We start from the raw sequence: 25,438 nt of genomic DNA on the forward strand, positions 1-25,438 counted from the left end.
CATATACCACAGTTTATCCGCTCACTTGCTGATAGACATTTGGGTTGATTCTAGGCATTTGATACTTGGCAATTCTTACAGTCAAGGAGAGGGACACCTGTTATCAGTCAGCCTGTGTGCCCCTAAGATTTTCTTGGATATTCTTTTGGCCTCATTTCTTTCAAACTTAAGAAATCCCAAAAGTTAGCATTTAACTGGGTAACTTCAGTAACTGGTTACATTAGACTAATTCTTGAATTATCTCTGAGTGTCTTTTGTCTATGTATGCCAACTGTTTTCACTCCAAGAAAGATAGTTAATATTGGATTAAAAACAATTTGAATCTGAATTTCCTCTGAATTAGTACAAAATCCTGTTCATACATTGAGTTTCTAGTGAAGAAAGTTAATGACAAAATGATTTTAAGGGTTTTTTTCATGGGGGACCCTGGGGGCTCAGTCAGTAGAGCACACGACTTAAATCTCGGTGTCATGAGTTTGAGCCCCATGTTGGGTGTAGAGATTACTTTAAAAAAGTAAGTATTAAAAACATAAATAAGAGGTTTTCCAAGGACAACCTTATGGGAGAAGAGTTAAAAGAGATTAGCTACAAAAACAGTATAATATGTATGGAATATGCTGTGATTTGAGAGAACCAAGAATGTGTATATATATATATATATCAGTTTGCCTTATCTCCATAGTACTACCTATGAATAGGAATACAACACTCCCAGTGAAACACGTTGGCAGTTTCTTATTGTTCTGTTAGTTAAAGTGAGCATCTGGACAATCCCAGTTTTCTTCTGGAAACAGAAGCATGCCTGAAAGTGACAATTAGGAAAAGCCACTGAGGTCAAAGGTTAGCTGTGAACAGGACGTAGAATACCAAAACAGTGACTTTTTCTTAGATTATTTATAGTGTTTAGATTATTTATAGTGTAGGGTGTTACATATTCATCTTCAGTGGTTTTGCTTAAGTGTATACATTATCGCTTCTTAGTCCTCTGTACCTCATTCTAATAGAAGGATATTGAAGTCAGAGGCAAGTATATATTAGTTTTGCATTGAAAATTTCCACTTTTTTAGCTATCTTACTTGAAGTGATATATTGAAATATGTGGGGAACTTTTAAATTTGTAAGATCATTAAAAGTAATCCTGTTTTCTGTACTTTGTAATATTTTCTTGACTCTGAGAAAATCTAAAAATCAGAGAGCACATTTTTGTACATTTTTCTATAGCATCTGTACACTTTTTATTTACTTATTTTTTTGTAATTTGACAAGCCTAGAATCAGTAGGCCAAAAAGAGACTTAAAATTTTTATTTTCATAGAGAAGTACACCAGTCATGAGGATGCAGCTCAGTGGATTATCACAGAGTGAATACTCCCATGTCACTACTCCATCAATAACTGAAATGCTGTCAGCACTCCCACAGTTCCTCGCCTTTTCCCACCCAATTACTTCCCCTCCTCCTGACCACTAATACCATAGTTCATATCTGCCTGGTTTTGAACTTTATATAAATGGAATGATACAGCATATATTCTTTTATTCTGGTTTCTTTTCTTGCACCTTAGTTTGTGAGATTCATTCCCGTTTTTATGTGCACTTCATTAATTTTTTATTACTGTATAGTATTCCATTTAATATGTTGCAATTTATTTTATTTTATTTTATTGTTTGCTAGTGGACCTGTGGATTGTTTCTAGTTTTTGGTTATTTTTATTTTATTTTATTATTATTTTTTTTATCTAGAGAGAGAGTGTGAGCAGTGGGAGGGGCAGAGGGAGAGGGACAGAGAGAATCCTAAAGCAGGCTCCATGCCTACCACAGAGCCCAGCATGGGGCTCGATATCATGATCCTGAGATCATGACCTGAGCTGAAATCAAGTGTCAGACACTTAACCGAGTGAGACACCCAGGCGCCTCTAGTTTTTGGTTATTAAGAGAGTACTGCTGGGGCATCTGGCTGGCACAGTTAGTAGAGTGTCTGATTCTTGATCTTGGGGTTATAAGTTTGAGCCCCATGTTGGGTGTAGAGATTACTTAACAAAATAAAGTCTTTAAAAAAAAGTAGTCCTATATATTATCAGTTGTGCATATCTATGCATTATTGAGGACTACATCCACAGTAGTAAAATTCTAATTTTACTACTAAAAATTCTAATAGGTTTATTTCAACTAGTAAGTCAGTTGGACGTAAATTTACTAGTTACAGTCTTGGAGAGGGTGTTTTTTTCAATTTGTACTTTGATATAATTTCAGAAATTTGAAATAATTTCAGAAAATTTGGAAAAGATTATGGAGAACTCCTGCAAACCTTTTATCCAGATTCATCGACTTTAAAAATTGCCACGTTTTCTAGGGCGCCTGGGTGGCTCAGTTGGTTAAGCGACTGCCTTCGGCTCAGGTCATGATCCTGGAGTCCCAGGATCGAGTCCCACATCCGGCTCCCTGCTCAGAGGGGAGTCTGCTTCTCCCTCTGACCCTCTTCCCTCTCTTGCTCTCTATCTCTCATTCTCTCTCTCTCAAATAAATAAATAAAATCTTTAAAAAAAAAATTGCCACGTTTTCTTTATTATTCCCTCTGTCCATTTACATATATATGTAAATATATGTGCATGTAATATATATGTAAATGTATACATATGTATATATGTAAATATATGCATACATGTATCTTTATTCTAAGCCATTTGTGAATAGGTTACATATATCATGTCCCTTTACTCTGAATACTTTAGTGTATATTTCCTAAGAATAAGGATATTCAAGAGCATGGTTTTAACCCAGTGATTTCTGAATCCACATTTCTCATCACTGCTTTCAGAGAGAACATTATGCACACACAATTAGCGTAATATCTGGAACTATTCAGAATGGTAAGGGGAGGAAGTTCACAATACTGTAAATTATAATTTTCTTTTCACTTATCTCATATTTTATTAGTTGTATCTCTATGCATAGTCAAAGTATAGAGTGGGTTAGCATATAGGCTAGCATATACTACTTTTTAAAAAGGCTATTAATTTGAAATTTGAAACTCAGATTAAGCATCCTTCTCTAGGACCTCTATTCTGAATTATTAAAAGCATATGAGGTTACTGTTTTTAAGCAGGCTGAGAAAAAGGAGACAAGATGTTTTTAATATCATGGTTTATTGATAAGTAGGTTTATCTGCACAGCATTGAAATGATTAAGGAAAAGGAATAAGCATATGTTTTGTTTAATTTTTAAAAATTTAATGTTATTTCATTGTTTAGTGACTAAACTATAATTGTGATGATATATTTATATAATATTCATTTATCAAATACAATATATCCTTTTCATTTATGTTGAAGTTCATTGGTCAAAAGTAAAATGATCATCATTACTTCTATTCACTTATAAGACTTGTCAGTGAGAAAATAAGATATTTGCTGATGAAGTACTTTGTGGTACAGTTTTGGCTCATATAGTTCTCTTGTGTTCACTGATAAAAATAGTATTATCATAACTCATGGTTCATTATTGCCTCATTTATGCCTTATTGATGACTAATGGGAATGCCTTTATATTCTAAATCCTGATTTTGGACATATATCTCTCTCTGTGTGCTAATGTCGTTCCTTCTTTTCCTGTTGTACTAGACAGGATACTGCTTCAGAATCAAGGTGATTAGAGGTCTAAATATGTTCTTATAAAAATTCATAAATTCTTCCAACTGAATATCACTCTCAGTTTAAAACGCAGTTTTGGCTGTCTCCTGAATGCATGCCAACATTCCAGTGCTATGATGGTTATATAGTAGGGAAAATGTGATGCCTGGTGTAATCAAAGATCACAAATGATCATTTAAAATGTTGATTGCAAACGGAAATCCTGTTTCTACTCTATTCCATGTTGACAATTCCTTAGTACTGTGCTGTGGCCTTCAATCAAAGCCCAATTTAAATTCTGAATTAATAGACATGAATTTGCTCATTTGGAGGTACACATGTATATATAAGGAGTTTATTTCAAATCCTGAGAAGATGCAGAAATGAGCATCCTAAAAGAAACATACTCATGAAATTTAATCTGGTTTTCACCCAAAGAGGATTGTTAATCTATTTCCTTTCACCTTAATTCTTGACACATTGGTTATTTTGAGATACTGCTCAGGCCTGCCAGACCTCCCATTGGTCTGGACAAAGGAAAACACCTACTTCCTTAATATGGAAGTCTGACCACATCTGTAATGACATCTCTTCCTCTTGACCCGCATGTTTTTTGGTAAACATCCAAAATCATCGCCGAACAACTTAATGGAAAATGATTAGTTTTTGCTTTGTTCTAGTTTCTATACTTAGCTTATGTCAGGAATCCAATGAAACAGACACGCCCATCTTCCTATTTGGAACCACTAACATTTAGATTTCTTTCCAGTTGGAGTGAAAACACATATTAAAGATTGAACTAGAATGAAAAAGAAGGAGAAATGAGAAGGGAGAAAAAAGAAAATTATTTTGGCCACTCTGATAAGACTGAGATTTATAACTGTCACTTTTTAATGGTTGGGTGTAAGACGTTTAAATAATACTTCTTATCTACTTTTAAAAGCTAATGGAAATATTCGTTTTACTGTGTGTCCTTCTAGGTTCTACTATAGGTATAGAATTAAGTTTGTTTATTCCCTTAGAAATCATTTGGCCTATAATTTCCTTACTTTACATATGGTTAGATTGAGCCCCAGGACGTTTTATATTTTGCTTGATATTATTTTCTTAATTTCAGGTTTTAGGGATGTGAGTAAGCAAATGAGCTTGCTACCCAGAGATACTTTAAATTCCAATGCAAAGAACTTGATCTTTTAAAAATTTGCATTCAGTGTAGAGTTTATGAAATAAAACTGTTTTTCTCATTCTTTTTGTTTGTTTTACACATTGTTCCACTGATTAATCTATCTCTGATTGATAGCTCAGATGCTACATATAGCTTTCCATTAGAATAGTTCAATATCAATTTTATTTAATTAGTAAAGATTTTCCATAGAATGATAGGATTGCCCCCAACTGAGAGCCAGGACTTAGGTAACTATTAGTGTACCTGATGGGTTTAGGAGTTAAACTATATTATGGATCCTGTGAGAAAAGCTGACGTTTCATCACTATGTTGTTCCATGAGTCTTTCTTGAGGCGTTTACAAAGAGAAAGCTTTTTTAGATTTCTGTCACATAGTTGCTATCACATTAATCAAGTCTTGTTTCTATCTTGAGTTGTGAAACATTGTGATTTAGATGTAGCTTTAATCAGTATTAGTCATTTTTTGGACTTGATGCTGGTAGTTTTCGATGGGGGTTAGGGGGCTGGAGGATGGGGGGCAGTTTGCTCCTCAGCAGGATAACACCTTTGTGAACTGGTTCTGGCTCAGGACTTTTGTGAAAAGGTTGTATTGCCCGGGGTGGGAGGGGGGATGGGTGTGTGTGGGGGGGAATAAAACATGACTGCAGCCTTAAAGTTGAGTCCCTATGAGCGGTCACTAAAACATCTTCATTTTATAGAATATAGAATATCTGGTGAATTAATTGTTATTAAAGCAGACAAGTATGCATTAAAAATTCTGTGTTAGCATAGAAGTATAATGTTAATGCTAATAGTTGATGTCGCGAAGGGTCTAACTGCTTGGCCAAAGATGTACTAAAAAGTTATCTTGAAGCTTTGTGGGAGGGTTCATATCATATCCATAGCTTTGAATTCATGCTGTGTCCAGAAGGACTTGGAAATGCTTCCCAGCCTACAGGGTGATAACATGTAAGATGGGATGTTTCTTCTCCTTCTAAAGCTCTCACTGGTGCCTTTTGGATTGTAGTCCTTAATTAATTGGTGCTTGGTAATAGGAAGTACATATAGAATACACCAATACAAAAATATGTAGGAATTCTCCACATTGTATTCCCTTCCTAATTATTCATTTTTAATGTCATAAATTTTCAGTAGAGGTAATTCTGGCACAAAATACTTTTTCTGAATATGTCTCTTGGGAAGCAGTTTTATAATGTGCATGTTGATGTTCCAAAATGCAAAAGCAGGAGGGAAAAGACTATATGAAAAAAATAGGAAATGGTTGTAATTTGTTTTATCATTTAAAAAAATGTAAAGATAATTAATACACTAATATATGTATAGTCCATATTAATGTGTTTTTTATTTGATCCTGTCATTTTAAAAAGTATTTGCATTTTGGAATGGAGTTATTTCAAAAGCAAAGAAGAAATGAGACACTTGCATAAATGAACACCTAATACTTTAAAGTTATTTCTCTGCTGAAATAAATGACTCTTTTCCCTTAAAAAATAGAAAAAGGTATACTGATCAAAAGACAATGCTAGTTAGAGACTGATTTTTTTTTTTCACTAGAACACACAGGATCCTTGGGGTCCAGACAGCTTTAGTTTTATGGCCCAATAGTGCTTTGTCTGAACTAACACAGAGAGTATTTACATTGGCATGATAAACTGCAGTGCCTAAGTGTCTGGATTTGGACTGCCTGGGTTTGAATCCTGGCTCCTCCACTTACCTTCCGTGGAACTGTGGGAAAGTTACTTAGACCTCAGTTTTCTCACTAAAAATGGGAACAGAAATAACACCTCTGCCATAAGGTTTTTATGAGGATAAAATGAGTTCATACTTGTAAAATGCTTAGGACAATACAGTTGCCACCTTAGGAAAGTCAGATTGCTGAGCAAATGTAAATCAAAAGGTAAGCTTTGGTAAACTGCATAGATGCACTACTGTTGAAACCCTTATCTGGACTCTGACGTCTGGATACATGGTTTCTCTAATTAAGTGAAACAGGGCAGCTCTTGCCTTATCTTAGCCACCAACCTGCTTTTTCAGGATGCCCTTTTTTAGTACAAGATAAAGGGTCAATGGTCTGTTATGGAAGTTCTTTTCAATATATCATTATCTCATATTTTTATTGCTAATTTTTGGCTTATAAATTCCGACCATTAAATTCTGGACATGGAAGAAAATGTGTCATTTGGTGATTTATTGAGATCATAGGATATAAAATTTTAGATGCTATGAAACTTTCAGATTTGTAACGGGCTAATATGAGGGGTACTTTATGGACCTGTTTTCTAACCTATTCCCCGAAAAGCACATATTTTAGAGACGCTAATGAAATTGTTAAAAATTCAGTTTTATTTTTAGTACTATCTAGACATTAGATATGTCATCAACAGTGAATTGGAAGGCGATTTTTAAAAGATGTTTTAATTCCAGCGTTAAAATACAAAAGTTTCAGAATCCTTTGGTTTAGTTTACTCTAGTTTCATTTGGTAGAGCTGCTAAAAAGTCAAGAGGAATTATTGAACATTTATCCCATGAGGTATATTGAAATAGGGACTTTTACAGAAGTCTTTCATTTAGTTTCTGGATGCTCTTACATAGGACAGGAATAACACTTACTTGGAAGAAGGATGCCTTCAGTCGTTTCCTAACACTGTCGTCATTGTCAGTACCTCCCAATGCCATCCACTTGTGTTTCCCAAAAGTACAGAGCTGTTAGAACTTTTTGCCAGAAAGACTTACAAGTCATGCTACCAACACAGGGTTTTAAAAAGGTATTCTTTTATTTATTCCTGACCTGTTTAGCCTAGACAATATGATTTTTTTTTGTCCATTTTACTTAAACTTCTGACTTAATGTTTCATTTGGTTTTACAGTTTTAATTTATGCAATGGATATTTGTTAAGTGTTTACTATTATTTTCTAGTTACTGTACCAGGAGCTGGAAATACATCCATGAATACTGGACATTTAGCAACTAACTGCCAGTAAGATAGTGTTACCAAAATGAAGATAGGGAGTACGTCAGGAGTGTTTATCAGAATATAACTGTTATTTACAGAACATTTAAATCACAGTTTCCAAAAGGGAAATACTTGAATTAGTACTTTCCAAAGTGGAAGTAAAGGTGAACATATTTATTCAGTATTACAGGGAGTTTTGAACCATGGACACATACTGGGGTTAAAATTTTATCTAGGATACATAACAGAGGGGGTTTGACTGTATTCAGATACATGCATCAGCTGCTTTTGGAAGTACATCATGACACTTGCTAACTGTGTAGCAGCTCAAAGGTATGTCTCTCACTTAGCTAATCCAGAAGGAATATTTCTAGGCAGATAGATCACGATTAGAGGTAACTGAATTACCTGATGTCCAGGAGTACGGAAAAGAAATAAAATGATGACAGGCAGGTGCTGAATTGCTCTCCTGACTGTTGATGGCCTCAGCACTACTGAGGCAGAGTTGTGGCTTTTCTAGCTCCGCTTCCTTTCTGACTTAAGTACTGACTCTTCTTGACTCCATCAAAGATCCTGTATCTTCACTTGGTAGTGTCAGCCCCTGTAAATATTGTTATCTTCATCATTTTCTCAGGAAAGCTCAGACACTTTGAAACTTAATATGATCACCACTAACAGTCACAGTTCCTACACGGTGTTCCAGCTGCTAACATAATTGGTCTCAGAAGTAAGTTTGAGTCATAATGACCTTTTATTGCAGATAGGCCTAGCATAACTTAGGAATGTTCTTTCCTAGGAAATGATACTTTTAGAGCAGATCAGCATTTCCATTTGTTTGTTTCACAAAGCACTAATGTAGAAAGATGTCACACCCTCAAACTCCCCCAAAATTGGAGAAGGTGATTATGGGGTCAAATGATTTAAATAAATGAGGGCGTATCTATATATTACTTCACTCTTGGAGAGTCATAATGCATACCAGCATAGTATAGTCTCTGTGAAGTCCTGCTATAAAGAAATGTTGCATATTTTTTATCTTAACGTAGCCAATCTTATTGACCGCAGTTTTTTCTTAATATATCACCTAATAATAATACCAAGGTTGACTGTTCCACGTTTATTCAGGTTCCTTTCTGCCATGATCCAGATATTGGTGGCTCACAATTTGTAGACAGATCTTAACAGCCACAGGCAGTGAGAAGCTATCTTCATCAGCCTTTTCTATAAGAGTGCAAGGAAAGCTCTTTATAAGCCTTCTATGGAACACTTACATTGCTTAGAATACACTTTTAAATTTTTTTAGCAAAGCCTGAGCTAATTCCTTAAGCAATCTTTGCTTCTCTGTATACATGCTTCTGTTCCTCAGGTTAGGGCTTGAAATGGTTGGCTTCTGTGGAATGAGTAGAAACCGGTGAGCTTCTCATGACTGGGCTGTGGCTTGGGTTGCATTTTTCCTAGGATATGGTGGCCTGGGTGACCGGTGTGCCTAGTGACGCATTGCGCCATGTTGCCTGAGGCTAGTGCTTGCCCATGGCAGAACTTGTGAATGGCTTGTGCTACCATGTCGTGGAGCAGTCCATCTTCTGTGGTTCTCCTTGCAAGTTACGTATTTATTTGCTTTCCACAGCGATGGAGAAGGGAGAAAAAGGACCTCGTCTACTTGCAGTAATGAATCTCTAAACGCTGGAGGAACCCCTGTCACCCCTCGTCGAATCTCCTGGCGGCAGCGCATTTTCCTCAGGGTTGCTTCTCCCATGAACAAATCTCCCTCAGCGATGCAGCAGGGTCTGTGTGGTACACACTAAAGAATTATGCCTTCTCGGTATCATAAACTAGGGAATGGAATGCAGTGCTTTGGGTACAAAGAGATTTAAGTGATTACAGTAGAGAAATAACTTGTTTCTGTATCTGATACAGTGGTTAGCTTCTCAGTTATCATTAGAACATATTAGACATTCAGTAAATGCTTGTTGAGTGAATGAGTGAATGAGTAAGTTTCCCAGACTGAGCACTATGATAGTGCTAGAAAAGCATAGATCTTTTTATTATTAGAAAATTTAACCTATGCTTTTACAAGAGTCACATATAAAACAAAGTGCCATAGAAATGTTGAGTGATAGAGAAATGGATACAGATACCCTAGGAAAATATCAACCAAAAGATATTAGACCTATTAGAAATTAAAGCAGAGATATCCAAAAGGGCAAAGTAAATATAACAATAAACAAAGATGCAACAGTGATGAGAACATGCATAATTACGCAGCCTTGAAAGCTGGAAAATAGAACTTTACAGAACATTTGGGAGAAATGAATCAGTAGCTCTCGTGGGAGATTTTAACATATTCCTCTCTGAAAATTAAATACAGAGAAGGTTAATATAGATAATATTTGAGAAATACAATTAAACAAGCTTGATCTAATATTTATGCAGAGCCTTGCCCGCTGTAGGGTAAGTTCATTCATTCTTAGCACACATGGAACATTCCTAAAAATTAATTATGTACTTGGCTACAAAGGCAATTTAGTAAAAACAGTCATAAATATTCATACTGTATTCTCTGATTATAGTGCAAAAAAAAAGGAATCAAGAATTGGAAGTCAACTAAAATATTTCAAGTGCTTAGAAACTGAAAACTACTAGAAACTAGAAGGAGTAAAATATGTTCAGAGCCCTACACATCAACATTGAGTGATATTTAGAGGGCATTTCTAAAATCAGGAAAGACAAAACTCAGATATACTAAGTGTTCAATTCAAGAAGCTAGAAAAGGAGCTATAGAGTAAAATTTTTTTAAAAATTGTTTATTAAGGAAATAAATTAAAAGGGTAAGGGCAGAAGTCAGTAAAGAAAAAGAAACGAGAAAACAACTGACATTTCTAGAGAAAAAAATTAACTCTGCCTAGGGTGGCCAGAGAAAGCTTCACAGAGATGTTGGATATTTATATTTAAACTCATTGCTGGGAGAAGCGTATTTCAGAAAGAGGGGCTAGCAAAGGTCTGACGTCACTGGAGAGAATTTTGCAGGTCAGAGAATCATGAGAAATTCAGCATGATGGGAGCAGAGGATGGGAGATAGAAACAGAGGCCAGAAGGGTTCCAGGAGGCCAGAGTCTGAAGCCGTCTGTATGCTATTTGCAGTGATTTAGACTTTGTACTTTTGGATACAAGCAACCGTTGAAATGTTTTAAGAGACACAATCACGTTTGTTAATAGGAAAATAATTGGCAGGAGTGCAAAAGATGGCCCAGAACAGAGGGAGAGAGTGAGCTGCAGGATTGGGTAAGAGAATGTTGCAGGAGCGAGCCGAGGGACCAAGCCAAGACCTGCCCGGTGTTGCTCAGCTGCTCTTCTCTTGCCATCTCTGATGGTAGATGGAGACCTTTAGGAGATTGCTGTTACCTGCTCATGTTATCTTTTTGCTTTGCACAATCAGAGAATGTACAAAGATAAATTGCAGAAGTGTTGGGCTCTGGGGAATGCCAGTTCACTTTAGAGCACCTATCTTATAGGTCATTTTGTGCAGAAAGAAGAAGTGGCGAAATTGCATGTGCTTTCATTTCACTGTGAGAGGGAAATCTGGCAGGGGAATTTAGTCTAGTGAATTTACTTAAATCGTTAGTTCCAGAAATGCAGTTACTGGGAAAGTGGTTTTGTGAAAAGCTTTAAAGGTGGAAGATAGGATGAGAGAACACCAGTTCTAGACAAAGCTTCCGTCGTCTGGGTAACTAGTCAGGAATGCCTCTCACTGTTTTCTTCTCTGCAGATGGACTGGACAGGAATGAACTGCTACCACTATCCCCTCTTGCTCCAACCATGGAGGAGGAACCACTGGTTATATTCTCGTCTGACGAAGATGACCCAGAGAAGGCTGAAGAAAGAAGGAAATCAGAAGAACTGAGGAGTTTGTGGAGAAAAGCCATACACCAACAAATCTTGTTGCTTCGAATGGAGAAAGAAAACCAGAAACTTGAAGGTTAGCCATTCAAACAGGGCTAAAATGATATGATACTATAATGGAAGGGTTTAGGTTAAAACCACCCCCAGTCTCCCCCACCCATTCTCAGAATGTGAATACACTTTTACTAGGATTTTACTGGCTATACTCGCTTAGTTTTATTTTTGTGAGGTTGCTATGCCGTGGGAATGTTCAGCTTAAAATATTTACATTTTTGTTTAATAGATAAAATGTCAGACACCTTTAGAGTATATTTGGGTAACAGAGGATGTAGATAGTGTGGAGTCAATGTATTTGATATGACTGAAAGTTTAATATTATTGTGCATAACTTAGGAGAAAAACCCTTAAACATGAAAAAACACATTCTCTTCTTTTTGAAATTGATTCAACTTTTAGGATCATTGTATTTATAATAGAAGAAATGTGCCTATTTCAAATAAATTGTTTTGTACCCAGTTCAACTATCTAATTACCTGTTACCAAGTCAATCCTATTTTTTGTTGTTGGCTTTATACATTTCCTATTTAACAAATCATATTCAAATCTTCATTAAATTTATATTTGGATAATTTACAATACCTGCTGTGCCATTTCTGGTGCTTTACTGCTTAGTTTATGAATACCAAATGCTTTAGAATGCGTTCTCCAGACTTTGAAAGAGTGTTGTTTACCCCAGTATGAAGCACACATAAGGAGATGGGCAGGCAGTACTCAAACTCAAAAAACATATTCATGTTATTATATTTGGCAATCCACTTAACCTAAAAGGACCTTGTTTTTCACATTTGTAAAATGAAAGATTTAGCTTAAGTGGGCCCTTTGGCTTACAAGATTATTGGAAAATGTACAATCTAGGTTTTTCTCTGGCTTGCTTTTATTGTGGTGTCTTCCAAAATGTTTTTTTAGTACAGGAATTCACATTTCTGTGTTCATCACCTGTCTTAAGATTCCTCTTACTACACTTATTATTCAATTTGGTTTTTAAATTGAACAATATTTAGTTTGCAAGCCAACAGTGTATTTTCTTTATCGTTGTTTTCTTGGCAGGATGGAAAGTATATGAGGTTTTAAATAACCCTAGCAAATTAATCTTCTTTTCTTTAAAATGAAAACCCCAATTAATTGTTATTGATATAGCTTTTAAAAGGTTGATGTGATAAATGGTATGCCCACTCGAGCTTTTATAGGTTTTGAGAGGAATTACATTCATATTCAGGATAAGACAAGAGGTGACATTTAGCAGATATGATCAGAAACCCTTATTAGTTCTGTATTTCTTAAGTAACAAAGACAAAAAATAGTTGAGCTGTTTAAAATTCTAGTCAATGGATAATCATTTATTGATGGTTCTTTGTTTTTTGCCTAGTTAACCAGGTGAGGACAGATGTTGACTGCTCTTACCCAGCATTTTATCCTCAGGGCCCGAAGCTGGCACATAGGCCTTGATTATTATTTTAAATGAATAATGATTTAGAGAAGGTTGCAGGGGGGAAAAAAGGAAATGTGCTTTGTCCACTGTAAAAAAAAATCATTAGTAAACTTACATATAGGGTTATGTTAATTATTTGCTTTAATGAACCCACTTCTTGAAAAAAAATTATTTGATTATCAGAGAGAAATATAAAGCAAATATTGAGAAGCAAAGCTAAACTCTGCTAGAAAGCCATCTAGTGGTATCCAGGAGGAGTATTTTTGTAATGAAACTTACTTTTGATTATGTCTGGACTTTTAAGTAGAAACTTTTAGCCTTACTTGAATAGCAGTATTATAAGATATTTAAGTTCTTTGAAATGGTTTCAGACACACTAAGTAAAGGGAAATACTTACTCTGCTATTGTTTTTGTGCTGTTGAGGACTTTGGATGCATGACAAAGATTTGTGTTGCAGAAGGTAAGGGGTTGAGCACTGTGAACTTGAATGAATACACATTGATTTGAGAGACTCTTGGTCAGTGTGATCCTGAGGAAAGAGAAGAAAAAATAGCTAAATGTTCTTTCTTCATTTTCCCTTTTGGAATCAGTTATTGAAGATAAAGAACACATCAAGATAGTGTTGCTTTTCGAGGCCCTTTTTTTTTTTAAGATTTTTATTTATTTGAGAGAGAGAGAGAAAATGAGAGAGAGAGAGCATGAGAGAGGCGAGGGTCAGAGGGAGAAGCAGACTCCCCGCAGAGCAGAAGCCTGATGTGGGACTCGATCCCGGGACTCCAGGATCATGACCTGAGCTGAAGGCAGTCGCTTAACCAACTGAGCCACCCAGGTGCCCCTTCGAGGCCTTTTTTAAATGAGCTCTGGGCTTATGTTTTAGGCCATCAAATGAGAGAGAATTCTATGCTATTTTAAAAAATGGAAGTAGTGTTAATTTCAGTGAAATGAAGTTTCCTCTTTAAGGTTATTAAATATGAACACAGAGACACATGGCTTAGCGTTTTTAAAGGCAGTATTAGTAACTCTGGAAATAGAAAAATTTATCGTGTTTCATGGTCAAATATTTCTCTAATTAAGGTTAGCAGGAGGCATTGTTTTCTCCTATATGTCATATATAAAATGTATATATATAAAATATATAAAACACTAGTGGTGTTGAAAATGATGCAAGTTGTTACTTCTGAGGCTACCACATTTGTCAAAAAAAATTGCAATGTAGAGCCTGGCAAACATGATTTGTTTTTTATGCTTAGCAGAGTTCCCATCTGTAAGATACAGAAGTGAAACATCCTTAGGAAGTTATTCCTGATAACTTTTTTACATGAAATGACTCAAAATTTTAGAACCGTCCGTGTATCCTCGATTTTTTTTAAGTTTACTTTTTGATCAGATGTTAGCGGTTGATTCCTAAAAGTCATTTGGTATGATTTTACAAATACAACAAAATGTTAAAAATATTGTGTTTTCAGAATACATGGGTTTTACATAAATTGTTTTGTTTTTCTTAGCAAGCAGAGATGAACTCCAGTCCAGAAAAGTTAAACTGGACTATGAAGAAGTTGGTGTATGTCAGAAGGAGGTCTTAATAACCTGGGATAAGAAGTTGTTGAACTGCAGAGCTAAAATCAGATGTGATATGGAAGATATTCATATTTCTCTTAAAGAAGGTATTCCGGATCTTTTTTTTTTGAGTATAGTTGATGCACAATGTTACATTAGTTTCAGGTGGATCATCGTAGTAATCTTTTTTTTTTTAAGATTTTATTTATTTGAGAGAGAGAGAGAGAGAATGAGAGAGAGTGAGCACAAGCAGAGGGTGAGTGGCAGAGGGAGAAGCAGACTCCCCGCTGAGCAGAGAGCCTGATGTGAGAGTTGATCCCAGGACCGATCAGGACCTGAACTGAAGGCTGATGCTTAACTGACTGAGCCACCCAGGCGCCCATGTAATAACCTTTTATAAAGAAAATGTTTAGAGATTTTTTTTTTTTGATTGTGTAGCTCAGGTATATGTGCTTTGCCTATAAAAAAAGGGAAGTGATTTGCTTTTGACCACAGTCAATGACTCAGTTGGGAAGAAAACAGTGCTAATGGAGAGACTGTCCTTGAGGAGTTAGGAGACACCTTTCCTATAGATTTTTCTGACTTCTTCAACCAGCTGTTCTTAGCCCTGTGTTGCTGTTTACCAAGGAAGGAGTGAATGCATTGGTACAGACCTTAGATTATATCCATAAAAATAATTTAGACTTATAAACTTGACTTATTTCCATCATTTGGTCAGAAGTGTTTATATTTATGTGTCTATGTCAATGTATTATGTATATTCACCTACATGTATCTGTATACATAAACAGATTCATATTTTTATTAATCAATCAGTTTTCCTTCCATCTATGTGATCCTTTGTTTATCTTGGAAAACTTGCTTTTATTTAGCCATTATACTGCATTGCTGCTCTGCCATATAAACTGACTGATATTTAAACATCCTAAGTGTAAAATTGAAACTAGCATGTGAATATTTGAGGTGCATTTCTGTGACCCAGATATTAAAATGAGAATCTCCATGGCCTGTATAAACTGAATGTAAAATAAAAATCCAAAAATAGCCAAAGAAATATGATAATGAATCTTGTTTTAAAAGCTTATGATTAACGTGTGAAACTTGCACAGTTAAGTTTAAATGAAGTTGAGAATAATTTTGTAAGATGCTACATTTACAAGCCTAATATATTGGGTTTTTTTTTTTTTTCCCTTGAAGATATGAAAGTCCTAAAGATTTTCATTGACTGTATTATTTGGGACACAGCAGTGCTTAATAGAATGTGTGTGAGATATCGATCACACCATTCTTTGGAATGACTTTTAAAGGATTTTGGGGGTGCTCATCTTTCCATTTCTTATAGAACACATTTTAAACTTTTTTTTTAAAAGATACTGATTTATTTGAGAGAGAGAGAGAGCGCGCGTGCATGAGCGGTGGGAGGAACAGAGGGGGAGGGAGAGGATCTCAGGCAGGCTCCACACTCGGATCCGGTGCTCCAGAGAGGCTGAACCTACTCTGGGTCCCAGTGTATCTCCCAGGCTGTTTCTTGCATGGAATGCTCCAGTTCTCCCTACATTCCTTCTTCCTTACATCTCTGCCTGCTCCCCATTTCCCATCATCCCTTTATTTCCATCCCGACTCCTTCTCACTCTTCCTTTCTCTCCCCATTCCTTGCCCATCTGAGCGTGTTCAAACATTCCTTTTTCTTAATAACTAATTTCTTTTTTTAAAAGATTTTATTTATTTATTTGACAGAGAGAGAGCACAAGCAGGGGGAGCAGCAGAGGGAGAGGGGGAGAGAGAATCTCAAGTAGGGGGGAGAAGGGCAGAGGGAGAGGGAGAAGCAGGCTCCCCACTGAGCAGGGAGCCCACCTCGGGGTTCAATCCCAGGACCCTGGAATCATGACTTGAGCTGAAGGCAGATGCTTAACCACTAACCGACTGAGCCACCCACGCGACCCAACATTCCTCTTCCCAAAGGGATTGCTGCCCACCCTGGAAAATTCTATTGTCTTTTTGTTCGCAGTTCAAATACCATTTCTTCAGAAATAGTATGCCCTTTTTTTCTCTTCCACCAAAACAAATTAGTTTCACTTTATTTTTTCTCATGATTCTTTCCCTTTAATTGTGCTTATCATAATTTGTAACTTTGTGTTTATGTATGTATTTGTTTAATGTTTTTCTCACCCCACCACTGCATACCTAGCACCTAAAAAGCATCTTGCACGAATTATTTACTGAATGAATACATGGATGAATAAATGAATGAGACTAATTCCTGAGAATGGATTTATTCATCTTCCAGGGATGAAGTATCCTTATTACCATTCTCTGTACTTTGCTACATGATAGATGTTCAACAAATACTTATTTAGCTGAAGTGAATTGCCTTCTTGCAAAATTGTTATTAGATGGATAATAAAACAGCCCACTCATGTTATTAGAGATTCATTTAATGGGCTAATGAAAGTTACCCAAAAAATGACATTTTACATGTGATCATTCATTCATTTGTCCAACACATGTTTAGGCTGCCAAGTATATTTTTGTTTTTCATCAGACAGAGATGAACATTTGCTCGCTATTCTCAAAGAGCTCACCAGCAAAGTGGGGAAAATAGGCAAACATGCAGTGTGGAGCTAATCCAATATGGTGATGTTAGAGTATGTGTCAAATAGTATGTGAAAAGGAAGTGATTACTCCTAGAGATGTGAGAAAGAGCTTCAGCAGAAGAATGGCATTCAGGCTCAGCCATAAAAGATGAATAGAAAAACACTGTGCAATCAAGTGGGGGAACTTGGAAGTCCATAAGGCAACAGTAGGAACAAGAAACTGGAGGTGAGAAAATAACCATGTGCTTCTTTTACTTAGTGTATGGTGCAGAATGGGAGGTAATGGAATGGAAGAAGGTAGTTTGGAGGTATATTGTGGAGGGCCTTATAAATCATGTCAGTGAGCCTGAGTTATACCTTTTGGACAATAATAGTTTTGGTTTATGCAAACAATCGTACTGAAGTTCAAAAAGATCAGTGTCATTAAACCTTCCTTAATCAGCTGGGAGCTCAGAAACCTATTCCTCATCCAGTTTACCTGAACTGAAAATACTTTGTGAGGTAGGATATCTGCACTATACAGAATTGAATTAGTATGTAATGAAGTAAGCACTTCATTTTCATTGGCATAAAGAACAAAGATATTTTGGGGGGAGGGCACCTGGGTGACTCAGTTGGTTGAGTGTCCAAATCTTGGTTTCAACGCAGGTCATGACCTTGGAGTCATGAGATCAAGCCCCGCGTCTGCTCCCTGCTCAGCATGGAGTCTGCTTGGGATTCTTTCTCCCTCTCCTTTTACCCCTCCTGCCCCTGTGCTCTCTCTCTCTCAAATGAATAAAAGAAAAAAAAACAAAACAAAGTTTTGGTATACTTTGAAATGCTTGTGATACCCTTTGGTTCTCGAGCATAATGGAGTTAATGTTTCATTATCTATATGCTGGATGATGTCTTGTCAGAGGAGGTTCTGGAGCACTCCAGTTAAGCCTTCATGTTGTACTGACCATTCTTATTACTTCATTCTTTTACGACCATATAAAAATGCTATTTAATTCTCTTTTACAAAGTTACTTATTGATGTCAAATATTTAGAAATTATAAGTATTGACATTTGTTACTTGCTTCAAACCAAACGAAAGATGGGAATAGACAGTGATACATTTCATGATTTCAGAATTTGGCCTCTGAAGCCAGACTCGGGGAGTTCTAATTCTAAACTTCTATTTGCTAAGTGTGCAAACTTGGGCAAGTTGCTTAGCTTCTTTCTGCCTCAGCTTGGCCATCTGTAAAGTGGGGATAATAGTAATTGCCTATCTCATTGGGTGGTTTTCTGAGCATGGGTACAACGCTGAGTAGCAAGGCACCCTCGGTGAATGTTATATTAGGTGCCCAATCAGTGTTGGCCAATGTTGTTAACATTGCCTTTATTACTACTTGAGGGTTTTCTTTCATAAGACATCAGCAGTTACAGGATTAAACTTGTCAAAATATGCTTCTGTCAGTATATCATACTGTATGACCAGAGGGTGGCATGCAGGACATTACAGCTGCCTGTTTTCAAGCATTACAAAGTTCCTCAGCTGAGATTTAGCAACTTCATTCCAGAGTTTGAGACCTTGCTTTTTTATCTTCGCAGGTGTTCCCAAAAGTCGACGAGGAGAAATTTGGCAGTTCCTGGCTTTACAATATCGTCTAAGGCACAGGTTGCCCAATAAGCAACAACCTCCTGACATATCCTATAAAGAACTTTTAAAGCAGCTCACTGCTCAACAGCATGCTATTCTTGTGGATTTGGGTATGTTTGTTGTATTGACTATTGTACAAAAGTAAAAAATAGGTCCCTTTGTTGAGTTTTTTGGGGGGTTTTGCTTGGGTTTTTTGTTTGTTGTTGTTGTTTATTGTTTTGTTTTGTTTTGGTGTTGCTAAAGAAGATCTGTTGAATTATGCAGAGCTGCTGACTTTGCCCTTTCTTGAGGACAAGTTGGCTCTATATCTGGTTGAAGATACTGTAAGTGCCTGAATACAGAATGAAGTTTTCATCCCCAAACTTGCCCCACCAAAAGGGTGTTATATTTAAATCATTATAAAGGTCATATTATCAGATACTCCCAGTTCCTGTATTTTGAACAACTGACTTTTGTTTGAGATAGACATTTATCTTCTCAATCAACACTGGTTTTAAAATAGAATAGGTTAAAAGGGGCACTAAAAATTTTAAACAAGTCTTTGAATATCACTTTAAAAAGCAATACAATAAGTAGTTATGTTGTGGAATCATGAATACATCCCTATAGGATGAAAGAAAAGAAAAGAAAGAAAGAAAAGATGAGCCGTCCTAATATTACATGAATGGGTACTTGTGACTGGGGGAGAATTTCCAGTGACAGCATCATAAAGCTGTCTTTTTAAATGCTGAATTTCAAATAACTAATGGAAAGTAAAAATAGTGTGCTTTAAAAAATTACATTGTCTCTAGTTTTTCTCTAACTTAGGATATTATAATATGTATATTATTATTTAAGAACGCCTGATTGGATTAAATATTGTACATTGGTATTTGACTATTTCATCTGTATCCCTAAGAGTTGATGTATTTAAAGTGGTCAAATATGTTACTTGAGCCCATTTGGGAAAATAAGGGATTACCTTATATTTGGGATCATCTTTTATTAGGGCATATAAAAATCACTGGCCAAAACCTAGTTTGAATCTCTGTTCCCTTTGGATGATAAACAACTTTTGTTGGGAAAGGACCCCACTCAGTTAATACTTTTTGAGTCAATATTTTTTGAAAAGGGGAATTTTACAGAGACACTAAAGACTTCAGTTCTTGTCTGATTCTACCACTAAACTGTGGTTTTAGGCAAATTACTCTGCTTCTGAGTCTCAGCCCTCTCGTTTAAGTGGGCAGTCCCTCTGGATGCCCACAGATCTCTGGTTCTGTGACTAGAAGTTGATGACCAGACTAGAAATTGGGATGGTTCATTTAGGGCTAATCAAGATGTCCTATTAAAGAGAAGGCAATGAGGAGATCAGGTTATCAGGGAAGGCTGGTCAGGAAAAAAAAAATGGAGCTAGAATTAATGTCTCAGAGAGAGAGTACATTTGTAGTTTTCTTTGGCAAAAATTTTAAGTAATGAAGTAAAATGATAATTTAAAAAATCGTTGATTTAACTCTCCTTGTAGCCATCTGTGTCTCCTCAGTGTGTTCTTATTTTCTCCTATCTTCCCCTTGCTCTGCAGAATTAATCTTATCAGTTCCTGGGGAAAAAAATAAACGAAGATCACTTTTAATAAGCATATGTGGTGGAAAACATTTAAAGATCTGGCATTCTTACCAGTTCTCACTAACATGAGCAGTCATTTCGCAAGCAAGCTACTAGCCCCTTCGTTTGTATGGCCTAAGGAAAGCCCCGAGCCAGTGTACACAGCTTTGGTGATGAAGATGGCTTTGTCTCAGTATTTAGTACCAGCTTGTCAGTGATCCGGGACTGATTTTGTTTGCTTGCTGGGCTGTCTCTGTGGTCATTTTATGCTCAGAGGTGAATTTTGGAGGGGAATTTATTTGAAGTCAGCTTGACCCTTTGCTTTACTTGTCCTTTTTCAATATATTGAAAAAAGAAAAGAGGTCTACATGGCTCATGGAGGTGGTTTAAGAGAACAAAGGGCATTTGAAAAAAGGAGTATTTTCTGAAAGATAGGCTGAATATAAAACAAAACAACTTCAAAAAGTCCCTCCAGTGTCATATTACAGGAAAAATCTGCTTATGGACTGCTAGGATTTCCTTTTAAATAGAGACCTTTTTTAAGAATCTGATTTCAGTCAGAGAGTGGGTTTTTTTCTTTCTTTCTTTCTTTCTTTCTTTCTTTCTTTCTTTCTTTCTTTCTTTCTTTTTTTTTTTTTGTGGGGGAGAGAGAGCGGAGGCAGCGGGTGGGGGTGGGTGTGGTGCAGAGGGAGAGGGAGAGAAAGAATCTTAAGCAGGTACCACGCTCAGCGTAGAGCCTATCGTGATGCAGGGCTTGATCTCACAACCCTGAGTTCATGACCCAAGCTGAAATCAAGAGCCGGACGCTTAACCGACTGAGACACCCAGGCGCCCCGAGGGTGGTCTTTATGTGAAGTTAAGGAGGGCACATTCTGCATGGAGCACTGGGTGTTATATGCAAACAATGAATCATGGAACACTGCATCAAAAACTAATGATGTAATGTATGGTGATTAACATAACATAATAAAAAAAAAAAAAGAATTTGCCCTGATTTATAGCCAGAATAGATTTTATATTCTATTTTTCTGGGATCTCTCCTGGACACGTCCTTGATCTATTTGTGAATTTGTTGTTGTTATTTTCTAGAAAGAAGTGCTTGTTAGCATTAAATGTTTGCTTCCCTTTCATATGTGTAGAGATGGAGGGTGGTCAGGCAGGTAGGATTGAGGGCTTGCTAGAGAGAGAGAGAGAGACTTTTAGATGGGTATTCCAAGCAACTCTCACTGGTTCAGAAAAGAAGTTTGTTTCTTCCTGGAAATCACTGCATTGCAATTTCACTTTTCTCTCCCAAGCATCAGGATATCTGAACAATATTTCTCTTCTCTTCCTCTGCAGGAAGGACATTTCCTACTCACCCTTATTTTTCAGCACAGCTTGGGGCAGGGCAGCTCTCACTCTTTAACCTCTTGAAAGCCTACTCACTGCTGGACAAAGAAGTGGGTTACTGTCAGGGGATCAGCTTTGTGGCTGGAGTCCTGCTTCTGCACATGAGCGAAGAGCAAGCCTTTGAAATGCTGAAATTCCTCATGTATGACCAGGGCTTCCGCAAGCAGTACAGACCTGACATGATGTCGCTGCAGGTGAGGCACATGGGAAGCTGTTATGAGCAATCATGGCAGTAGCCCTCTTCTACCTCACAGTAAGACTGAACGAAATTTGGACCCATTGTCTTGGAATTCGTATAAATGTAGAGGCGTGTTTTGAGTTCACGCTTTTAGTGTGGGATTTGCTCTTTGGCTAAACCTGTAAGTGTATGACAGTGTGTATGCAGAAAAACCCTTCCATGAAGTTCCTTAAGTGAATAAATAAGCAATTCTAGAAAGGTAGTGGGTGGATACTCAAGTCTCTCTCCCCTAAGTCTGCAAGTGGAGACGGAGAAAGAATCAAGTCCTCTTAATTCACTTTCCCTCAACCTGTCAATTGAAAAGAATCATAAATCTTTTTTTTTAAATCTAAAAATATAATGTGGTTTTGTTTTGTTTTGTTTTTTTACTGTGAATACATCAGTGGCAGGCAGCTGTTTCATGGTTCTTCTTGAACTTACCATGTCTCCCTTCCTTTACTTAATGTCAGATAGAACCTTCTGGAGGAGAAGGTGTCCAAAGTCGGTGGTACTTTTCAGTCTGCTTTTCTTAGCATGCGCTGAACAAATACCGTTAAGATGTTGTAGTCATTTTAAGTGGGGTATTCGCTGCTGCTGTGATCTTCAACCTGTTTCAGACTCCCTGTATACACATTTCTCCCTTCGAGTTTAAAGTCCACTTTTCTTAATGTATTGGTTTCTAACAAGCTGCTTAAATTTTATCTATAGATATGATATCACAAACAGCCACTACCTGTCAATTTAAAGCTTTTAGTAGTGAAAATATAAAGACTTTAAAGAGAGGAGTGTCAGAATTCATCTCCTTTGAAATGGGGTGGGCAAGATGCCCAGTTAGTCATAATATTATGCTGTAGATAAGAAGTAAAATATCTTAAAAATGCTTTTCAAATACACTCTTTTCTGCTTCCCAAGGATCAGTTTTTACATTTAGTATTTTAGGTACCAATCTATAGACAAAAAAGGACTGGGTTTTCACCTTGTGAATATTACAGTAAGTGGTATTTTCTTGAGAAGATCAGTTGTAAAGAAGTGGTCCATTTTTCTTCTTTAAGATGAAAGTTTTGCTAGGGAGGTAGGTAGGGCTTTCCTCTCAGCTTTGGGTTTTCAGGTGTTGAGTTCATATGAAGGGCCTTCACCAGGATATGTAAATATAGTGATTTGATTCCTAATTGATGACTATTCATAGGTCTGTTAACGTTCCACAAGTCAAATAATGACAATGGAAGGTTTTATGTTTTACTTTATTTCTAAAGTTTATCTGTATCTCATGTTGGATAGGAAGCATTGGTGCCTTTGTAAGGAATTAAGTATCTCTGATTTCCAGAAATAAGTTTGATATCTAATATTAAAATTTTAAAGAATGGAAAGTATCTGTGAGTCATGTTTGATTTAGGTACATAAATAGAAAGATAGATGCAATTATCACTTTAAAAATGCAGTGATTTTTCTTTTTTTCTTAAGATTTTATTTATTTGAGAGAGAGAGAAAGAGAACAGAGGAGAGGCAGAGGGAGAAGCAGGCTCCCTACTGAGCAGAGAGACTGACACAGGGCTCCATCCCAGGACCCTGAGATCGTGACCTGAGCTGAAGGCAGATGCTTAACTGACTGCGCCACCCAGGTGCCCCCAAATGCAGTGATGATTCAATTTAAAAATTCATCAATTTGATATCATAAAAATTCACATAAATTGGATAAATAAATTTATATGGCTTGCATCTACCAAGAGATATATATTTTTTAAAGATTCTATTTATTTATTTGCCAGAGAGAGACACCGTGAGAGAAGGAACACAAGCAGGAGGAGTGGGAGAGGGAGAAGCAGGCTTCCTGCAGAGTAGGGAGCCCGATGCGGGGCTCGATGCGGGGCTCGATCCCAGGACCCTGGGAACATGACCTGAGCCGAAGGCAGCCATTTAACCGACTGAGCCACCCAGGCGCCCCCTACCAAGAAATATTTTATATCTATAATAATGACAATGAAGTTGTTTTCCTCTTTGGCAGCATTTGTAGAGGCTGCAAGATTGGGGACCTTATTCTAGGAGGATAGAGCTTTTTGCTCTAGAAAGTGAGGTGCAACACTTTCCCACTTTCAGGAGCAGAGAGTGTTTTTTGTCCAATCAGTATGACTTTCAGAAGTGTAAGCAGCAGTGGGCTTGGATCACCTGATGGGATTTCTGATCACCTGCGTGGTGTGAGCTTGAGCACTGCTGGGTCTTGGCCTCAGTTCCCTTCTGTGTGACATGAGGGGGTTGAAGTCTCTTTTAACTTTGTCCCCTCATGTTTTGTGGCTGCTGTATTTTGTGTTGAGTGTGAAAGCACTGTGTCCTTTATCTGAAGTCTTTGCTCTCCCTTTTCCCCCGTCTTCTCTACCCTTCTCATCTCTGTCCCCATCTCCCTCCTCTGGATCTGCCTCTTCCGTCAGAAGACCTGCCATGTTATCTACACGGTAGAACTGAAGAATTTCTTATTCTTAGCAGATGGCATTTTATCATTAAAGCTTCCTTTGAAGGAAGATTGAATTGTGTTTTCATTTGCCTTTTTCAAAAGAGATTTAATGTAAATCTACCTTGATGGAAGAGATGTTCTAAACCCCTAGTTTAGAATGTAAAAAAAGGAAAAGCTTCTTTAAAAAAAATAAAATACCTTCTGTGTCACAGTCCTCACTGAACAAGAATAGAATGCTTTTGACCGTGTTTCTCTTTATTTTGCTAATTAGACTTTTTTGATTTTTGTGCTACCAAAATTCCTCTGTTGATAGAACCCAGTATGTCTAGTTTCTAAATTGTAAATGGCCTAAGGGAAATACATGATTTTTCCAACATGACTGATTGAGATGATAATCACATTCTTTTAAACCTTTATGTCTGACGGAATCTAAGCTTCTTGTTTTATAGCCATGGCTTCCGGTGGCTCTTTCTTTCCTTTTACAGTGTGTGTGGAACTTAATTTCCACAGATATGTGTTACAGATAAAGATCAAACAAATAATTTGCTGTGTTTATACGTAGTACTTTGATTTTTAGTTTTGTGCTCTGGAAACAACAGTTGAATGCACAATATAATTGGTTATTTTAATGCATTTTGTAAAGCTATTTAAGTGTGATATTTTGATGATATCTTCTGGGGAAAGAAGTTGTGCTAGATTTAATAAAATATTGTGTACTTTTCATACCAAAATGTCAAACTGATAGAACTGACCAAGGAACCACTACTCAGTATGTTATTGTGTGGATAAAAATTTAAAATAAGGCACCATTCACAAATTTGCTTATTATTCGCAGCCATATGCTGCCTTAATAATGTTTTGTGTTTTTTTTGAAATAC

The 25,438-nt window shown here is 36.8% G+C and overlaps 1 protein-coding gene across 4 annotated transcripts in view; it reads left to right on the forward strand.

Moving 5' to 3' along the window:
• The window catches only part of TBC1D4 (TBC1 domain family member 4), a 178,941-nt gene that overhangs the window by 140,425 nt on the left and 13,078 nt on the right, over nucleotides 1-25,438 (forward strand). For 2 of the 4 annotated variants that reach the window (XM_073894435.1, XM_073894437.1), the window contains 5 exons: nucleotides 9,392-9,558; nucleotides 11,531-11,740; nucleotides 14,660-14,818; nucleotides 18,879-19,037; nucleotides 21,847-22,091. In XM_073894435.1, the coding sequence (XP_073750536.1) occupies nucleotides 9,392-9,558; nucleotides 11,531-11,740; nucleotides 14,660-14,818; nucleotides 18,879-19,037; nucleotides 21,847-22,091 (940 nt within the window). The remainder of the gene's footprint in view (nucleotides 1-9,391; nucleotides 9,559-11,530; nucleotides 11,741-14,659; nucleotides 14,819-18,878; nucleotides 19,038-21,846; nucleotides 22,092-25,438) is intronic. The other 2 variants (XM_073894436.1, XM_025874742.2) reach the window with 1 other exon arrangement.

The sequence above is a fragment of the Callorhinus ursinus genome, unplaced genomic scaffold (assembly GCF_003265705.2).
Source record: "Callorhinus ursinus isolate GAN/ISIS: 27379988/994484 unplaced genomic scaffold, GSC_fseal_2.0 scaffold7, whole genome shotgun sequence".
Taxonomy (NCBI): Eukaryota; Metazoa; Chordata; class Mammalia; order Carnivora; family Otariidae; genus Callorhinus; species Callorhinus ursinus.